At 34.2% G+C, this 8,476-nt stretch overlaps 1 protein-coding gene across 1 annotated transcript in view; it reads right to left on the bottom strand.

Moving 5' to 3' along the window:
- Positions 1–3,376: 3,376 nt before the first annotated feature.
- CHMP2B (charged multivesicular body protein 2B) overlaps positions 3,377–8,476 on the bottom strand; it is a 35,346-nt gene continuing 30,246 nt past the window's right edge. The window contains exons 6-7 of the mRNA XM_029939152.1: positions 5,241–5,347; positions 3,377–5,057 (exon numbers count right to left, since the gene is read on the bottom strand). Of these exons, the coding sequence (XP_029795012.1) occupies positions 4,947–5,057; positions 5,241–5,347 (218 nt within the window). The 3' untranslated portion in view covers positions 3,377–4,946. The remainder of the gene's footprint in view (positions 5,058–5,240; positions 5,348–8,476) is intronic.

The raw sequence follows: 8,476 nt of genomic DNA, 5'->3' as shown, positions 1-8,476 counted from the left end.
TTGCACTTAAGAGCTGGAGGTGAATTAGAATTTTATTAGTGCATTTAGGAATAAATCTTAATCAGAAGTGACACTTTTGATCTTTTTATTTTTCCCAGATTTAGTTTTGATGTTTATTTATAGAAAATATCCTTTATGGATTCTGGACCCAAACTGCTATTTCGTAAGCTGCAACAGTGCAGGAATGAAGTCTGGCTTGTTTCCTATTGTGTCTCAGTGCCTAGGAAAGTGCGAGCGTGAGGCGGGCGTGGAAGGTGCCATTGTGCTATTACCAACAGAAGGTGTGTGCTGCTAACCGCTACAAACTTGAAGGGTACCTAACTTAATAATATTATTTAAGTCTCACAACCCAGAAAATCATCAGGATCCTATCAAAAAGGACTATCACTTTGGTTTAATTGATTAGAATATGATTTGTTATTGATGCAAAAGTTTGACATATTGAGTATTTCAATTTAGGGATTTATATCTAAGGAACATATTTATTTAATTTATAAGAATGCACTTCTTTGAAACTTGCAAGTAGAAGCAAACTAACATAATATCAATCTAAGTGATCTTTTTTTGCATTTAAAATATAAATCTGCTGGCAATGTTCAATGGAAACAATTAGACCAAATTTTATAACTGATTTAGAATGCTTACTAAATAAATTACACAGTCCAGTCTTCTGCTTTTGGTGATATAATAAAGATCATGCATTATATAGTTTATAATCTCTGTAGATCCTATGTTTATGGACACATAATCACCATTAACTGGATGGCTAGAAACTTTGATATATCAACAAAAAGAGATAGTTTTCAGTGGCTTAATCATCTATGCTTAAGTACACATCTAGCACCCAAGAGGTGTTGAACAAAATATACAAAGACTTATTTTTCAGAGTAAATTCCATATTATTGAGCCATATAGATATGTAAGTTCTTCTCTGTATAATCCATCTGCTTACCACATACAGTAATTTGGAATGGATTCTTTAGTTTGCAAAAGGCTGGAATAGGATGTACACACATGCATACATGTATAACTACATACATACACAGAAATGCATATATGCAAATAGGAAAAAATGCAATGCACTATAAATCTAGAATAGTGACTTTTTTGCACTTTAAATATGAATCTGCTGGGAATGTTTAATCTGACCTCATATAACAAATATACGCATGTATGTATGCTTTTCATCATCACATATATATGATCATATCAGATATTCATCCATAAAGTCATTTGGATTTAGATACAGCTAGCATTGGGAAATAATTTTCTCCCTAAAAGGAATTATTCTGAATCAATACAAATCAGTTACTACTAATACTAATGTGTTTACAACTAATATGAATAACTACAGATTTGCTATTTTGATATTAATAAGTTTTTGAGACTCTTCTAACTACATTGAGATATTTTAATATAGACTGACCTTTTTAAAAAATAGAAAATGATTAATATTATTTAGAATCCTAAACTGCAATTAAAAGACAAATGTAATTTGCTATGCAGTTACTTATGTGTTCATACTTTTGGGAATAAATGGCAAAAACTGACTATAGTAACAGTCTTTCCATCTTACGGTTCTTGTGAACCTTTCAGTGGTAAATCTTTAGGAATTCAGTATAGTTCATTAAAATGGAAAGAGCTGTCACTTATACCAATTGGTATATTCAATTTTATCTCACAGAGATGGTTGACTTTCCTCCATTCACCCTCCACTTCTAATGGTGGAAAAATTGATCCAGTGAAAAAATATTTTCAGTATTTGTGGATGGGAGCAGTGCGTCTTTGTGCACGTGCTCTCAACTTCTGGGGGAGCTGGGGGGCGGGGGGGGGGGGGGGGGGGGGGGGGGGGGGGGGGGGGGGGGGGGGGGGGGGGGGGGAGGAAGGTGAGTGTGTGTGGTGTGGTGTCCCAAAAATTAGAGTGCCTTAAATCAGACTTCACAATCATCAGGCTTCCTCTAAGTTAAATTCAATCCAATTGATTCTTAAAGGAACTAAGTTTAGAAGAATGATGTTACATACCTTTATGGGACTCAATTTCTACAGAGAGGAAATTGGAAAGTTGATCCATTTCTCTGCAGCTGCAAAAAGCCTATTCTTGCAGAATCATGGTAATCAAAGGAGAAAGTCATTACAGGCCCTGGACACACACCGAGTTTTAACATAGGATTATCTAAAATAGGAGCACATATTTAAATTAGGCCCCCAGTGATCAGGCTAGAAGTGTGGCCACTGGGTAGTAAGGAACGTACTTGTGGCTGAGGGGAGAGTGCACTTTTCTCCTAAAGGCAATCAACTGCAAATAATAAAATATACATCACTGTGCAGGTTGATTAAAGCCCAAGGCTGCCAGAGTCCCTCTGTCTACAGGGTTACAATCTTGACCCCCTTTCCACTGGCCCTTGCCTTAGCCAAGCACTCTTCTCTGAGCACAGAACATAGTCTATGCAACACAGTCCCCTGACAAGTGATCATTTTATGTATTCTAACCACATTCTACTTCTCTGGTATTCTTAGATCTCCTCCACCCATGACTTTTACATCCCAACAGAATGTAACACTGGATTGTATCCTTCTTGGTAAAAGAGGTATTGCTATACTTTTCCACTTATGATTTTCTCTTATGATTTTCTTAACATTTTATTGTCCCTAACTTACTTTATAGTAGGATACACTATTTAACACAGTTAACATACAAAATATGTACTAATTGATTTGTTATGTTATTGGTAAGGCTTCTGGTCAACAGTAGGCTATAGTCAAGTTTTGGGGAAGTCAAAAGTTATATGTAGATTTGTGACTGCATGGGGTCACTGCCCCTAACACCCACAAATTGTCAAAAGATCAACTCTATTTTCATTAAACTCAATGTAAAAGAATCCTTTGTTTCCTAATCCTAAGTGTTGAAAGTTTCATTTTTAGTAAAGCACAATATAATGTAATTTTATAATGATTGTGGAATTGCCACAGAGCATTTTATAAATATACCCAAATCAAAATGGCTCTTCTTTCTACCCTGGGTCCCAAAGCCTTCGATAGTATCCATCCTTCTGCAGCATCCATGTTTGGCTGAAAATAAATCTCTAAGACTTATCTGCTTAAAAATAATAACACTTAAAAATGTTTATCCCCTGGAAGTTCTAGAAAAGGAATCATCATATGAATTTCTTGAGACTTCCTCTATTCACTCACAAACATCAATGCTGTACCAACTGCTAATTCTTAGAAAAGACATTTGTTAAAATTTAAGAAGCAGAGTTACCTGAGTTTCCTTCCAGAAAAATAATAAAAATCATTATTTTGAAAAATTACCAGATCTGCATAAAAATGTTAACTTTAGCTGAAGCCAAAAACAGAGTAAAAAGGGAAAAAAGCATAACAGCAATAAATCTTTATTGGAATTTTTTTAACAAAATAATTTTTAAAAACAAAAGCCCCCGCATGTAAACAGGAAAGTAAATAAAGTTAGTTGGCATTATTATATACATCCAAGAATCAAAACAAATTCTGGGTTAACATTCCATAATCCAGTAAAATGTTTTGACCCATCAATGTTCAGGGAAACTATTTAATACTATAAACAATGCAACCTTATTTTTGAACATCATACAATGGTTTATGAATTATAAATTATTTCTTTTCATTCTTTCCATCAATCCAAATGCCACATGGATACTAGCCCTAAAATGGATTTACGCTGTCAATGCTAGGCCAAAGTGTCCGTGGTCAGATGCTGACCTGGTCACACTTAGGCGGTCTCTCCTCCAGTGTTTACGGTGGGATGCGCTAGAACCCACGTATTCCACCAACTTTTTCAAACTAACCTAATCCTAAATTCTATCTCTAACTAATCTGCCACTTCGTTTTTTCTTGCTTTCTATACATAAATACCATAGCAACTTCACCTTAACAAAATGTGAATACATTAATACACATTTAGGCAGGAATTTCTGACAAAGTTGTAGTTTATTTACTAAGAAAAAAATGCTAATTTTTACTTTAATATTCAGGTCAAGTATTGTCTTCATAGTGTGAAAGGAAGAACACTTCCATTTAGAGTGTTCAAGATACACGTTAATAAAGATCAAAATTAATCAGATATTAAATAGTATCTCACATGGGGAAACTTTTCTCAGTTCCTGGAAGACCAACCGAAATATAGTTTTATTACTACAAAATGTTATTAATTCAGTGTCCATGTTTGCTAATTATATTCATTTTTATAAGTTTTTACAAAAGACAACCAGGGTAATTTCTCTAAGAGGCCTCAATATTTAAAAATGTAATTTTTTTTTCTGCCAGTTAAAATAATTTAAAGATGTGCACAATATGTTTGTGCTATTTAAGGCAGGTGCCAAGCACATTTTGAAAGGTAATAAACTTACCAACTAGAATGTTCCCCCAAAGGAAAGAAAAAAAAAAACAAACAGGAAAAACTCATGACAGTTTTTAAGACAGATGTTTATGTAGCACTCTTCTTTTGGGTCATTTAAAAATAATTTGGCAGCTGAACCGCCTATGTCATAACACCTATCACTCACAAAGGACAAGCAACAGATACAGAATTAATGATATATTTTTAATATTTTTACAAGTCTCTTTAGTTGGTGCCTAGTGGCATTTAACAAGATTTTTGTGTTCCGTGTAAAAACACATAGAACATAAACACCAAGTAATGAATATAATTTCTCTATGCCATGCAAAAAAGAAGTCAACTTTTTACACATCCTCACTCCTAAATAGTTCTAATTAAAATCCAAACTGTTCCCATTTTTGCATCCTTGTCATTCTTTGGTAAAAGATTCAAAATAGCCATGGGTTAGGAAACAACTGTTTGCTCATGGTCTTCATTTTTGCAAATAAGTGTATTTTGTAAAAGGAATCTGCACTGTGCCTGATTTATACTAAATAACTGTAAGTAAGCAAAATATTATGATTTGTTCTGACTAATCTACTCCTAAAGCTTTGAGTTGCCGTTCAATCTCTTCATCGGAGATTGTAGCCTTTGAAGTAGAGGCAGATGGTAAGCTTCGGGCAGCTGACGGAGCTTTGGCCATCTATGAAAGGTAAAGGGGGGACATGCGCATTATCAAACATGGGGCAAGGACACCAAGGACATGCTTCAAAGATGTTTACTTTGCATTCAAACAAATATAAAATCCTATATCTGACAGGAAAGGGCAACTTAAAGCGACAAAAAGTGGTAGAAATGCTTTCTGAGAATAGAAGACATTCATTACCTTTCCAGAGATTTCAATTCCAATTTCATCAAGAACTTGATTCACAATATCTTGGCTTTCTTCTTCATCATCAGAGCCATCAAAGATGTCATCAAGTGTGTCATTGACTTGGGAAGAAGGGGAAAAACAGTTACTTTGAAACAGATTTCAAGTTAAATTTACAATCTTAGAAGGTGGTCTAACAATGTGTACATATTTGTATAGTATGCAAGGGCAAACTTAGGATAATCTTTTCAAATGTCCATTAAGTTAACTGATACATTTCTGAGTTACTAAATCTGGAGTAATTTTTCGTTGCAACACATATTTTCCTATAATAAAACAAGTCTATCCTGAGTTTTAAAAATGCGTCTTTAATAAACAACAACTATATGAAAGTCACAGCTAAAGGCTTAAAATGTCTTTAAGTTTATTTGAGCAAGAGAGAGTGATGGAGGGGCAGAGAGGGAGAGAGAGAATTCTAAGCAGGCTCCATGCTGTCAGCCCAAAGTGGGGCTTGACCTCATGAACCATGAGATCGTGACCTGAGCCAAAACCAAGAGTCAGATGCTCAACTGAATGAGCCACCCAGGCACCCCTTAAGTTTTAAAATATGATTCCACAAATTGTATTCACTGAGCGAGTAGCTGTTAAATCCGACCATGGAAGACTATGTAGGAATCAAATATCCTGTAAATATTTGGGAGACAATTTACTTATATCTATATTTATATTTCAACTTCCTTAAATTTTCATTCAACTTGTAAGTAGAATATTCTAACAAAGGTTCAATATTTTATTAAACTTGTGTAAAGAACGATGTCCAATTTAGCCTTATAAAGATTATTACTGCTATATCCCTTTTTTCCTTGCCTTCTCTTCCCAAAATATTTATGGAAAGCCTTCTGTACAGAAGGTATCGTGTTAGGATTATGCCTTGTTTATCCTTGAAACAAAGGGCCTAGCATGTAGTACAAATACAATTAATGGATAGAAAAATGAAGACTTTAAGTAGTTTACACTTAAGTAGAAAAGAAAAAAAATCAGATTGTGGTAACTAAGAAAGATGATTATAAAAAAGGAAGAGATTGTATCCAACTGGGAGAAGTAACATGTGAGGTGGTCCTTGAAGGATGCGAGGCTGTTGATTAAACAGAGAGGGAAATGGATGAGCAAAGACTTGGTGAAGACAACAGAGATTCAAGGAAGATTAAATCTTCTGTTGTGTGCATGAATGGAAAATGGTTAGGAGGGAAAGAAAGCAGCTGGACCATAATTATTCTCCTGATTACTGGGGGATACCCCCTAAGGAAGAAAGACAGGTAACCTAGTCTATCTCCTTGCAAGTATGCTGCTAACTCTACTCTTGCTAAACAGACTAATGTTTGCCAGTAAGAGTATCCTTGGTTTAGCACTGCCATAGTAAACAAACCTACAACATATGAGTTTATATGCCATGACTTCCTAGAAAATAGCAGATAAGACAACCATCTGAGGGATAAATTTGTTTCACAACCTAAACGTTTTTTCAACATGAGATGATATGCAAACCTCATTAGCCACATCATCTATTATTCTGGGTCAAAGAGCTTATGTCTGATATGGGGGGAAGAAAGATCTGGGGAATAATTTGGGATGTCCCAGCCCTCTCCTCATTTCATATGTGCATCTTAATTGCTTGTATTCTTGACAATATGAATAAAGCTTGATACTGGTTAAGATCTCTGGTTGCTATGAGGATGATTTGACAATTGTATTTTTGGTGTTAGCTCAAAAACAAATTTGGAGAAGGTTATATTAGATTTAAGGAAAAAAACATGGAATATCAACTCTGAAGAAAAAAAATGTTAAGGTTTCAATTAGAGTTTCAATTCTTCCATTTAGTACTTATTCAACTTGTGGAGACCGTCATTTTACCTCTGCTCACTGGCAAAATAAAGGGGCATCACTTGAAAATTGTTTTTGGTTTACATCTGGGGATTTTATTTTGTAGTCAGCAAGAAGCCACTAAAAGAATCTCCTTGGCATGCTCGGAGGTAAGTTTCTGTAAAACTAATTTAGCAGCTGTACTACTCTGATGCTAGTTAAATAATAATGGCGGGGAGGAATCCCAAAGTCTGTAAGGGACTCAATAAAGCAGCAGCTGCAGAAAAAAATGAAAGAAGGGAATAGATGAGAAAGAACAGAGAGGCCTAATCAGGGATAACAAAAAAGAATGCTTTCAAAAAAAAAAAAAGTATAAAAAAATTAACCACTTATATATATTTGTATATACCGATTTCTCAAAGATCCTTTCCAAAACTTGAATGTGAGCAAGTTCTGGAGCAGCAGTGCACAACACAAATTCCAACTGGAAAAAGATGGATCAATTTAAACCTTGAATCCTTGAATCTACCTTTAAATGAAATACTAATGTTAATGTAATTTAGTAGGTTATAGAAGAAATGAGTAATTACCAATGACTACTGTTCTTGCAGACTCATTTGCAAAGTACTAAAATAAAAATGAAAACTATGATAGAGAAGAGCTGAAGTATGAGCTTATTGATTCTCTTCACTATAGCTTAATGGAACAGTTAATTCCTCTAAGATCTGCTCACACCTGTGCCATCACCAGAACCCACATGAACATGTTACATACTGTAATCATTATACAAATGACAATTCTCACAGTCATTAAAAATTCACTAATGATGTTTCAAAAAGTCATATTTTTCAAAGTAAATATTCAAAGTGAAAGCTAAAAATTGTTTTGAACTATCAAAGATACACATACAACTTCGTTAACGTCTACAAAGAAAACAGATATTCCGAAGGTGAATACTTGAACAGTGGTGAGTTTAGTAATCCTGGTAATTTCATCAGACACTATTTTATACACTACATGTCATTAAACTAAATGCTGGTAGCTATGCAGAACTAATCTGGCATAGCTCTACATAACTGTAAAACAACTAGAAATATCTTGGCACAATATCAGTTTTGACATTATTCGATGTTGACCAGATGCTGTAACTGGCAACACAAAGATTGGTATAGTCTTTCTGGGAAGAATTTGGTAGTATAAAACAAAAGTCTTATAAAGTTAATACTCTATTATTTTTGTCTACATTTCTAAATCTCATAGAAATATTTATCAAAGTATTATCAAATACACTACAAATTTTAAAAGTCTTACTGACCAATCTAAGAATGGTACAATAAATTAAGATTGGTAGTATTTAATATTGATATTATACAGTATTAATACCATTTTAA

The sequence above is a fragment of the Suricata suricatta genome, chromosome 5 (genome assembly GCF_006229205.1).
Source record: "Suricata suricatta isolate VVHF042 chromosome 5, meerkat_22Aug2017_6uvM2_HiC, whole genome shotgun sequence".
Lineage (NCBI taxonomy): Eukaryota > Metazoa > Chordata > Mammalia > Carnivora > Herpestidae > Suricata > Suricata suricatta.
Note: the sequence above shows the minus strand (reverse complement) of the source record. Positions and strands in the feature narration are given on the sequence as shown.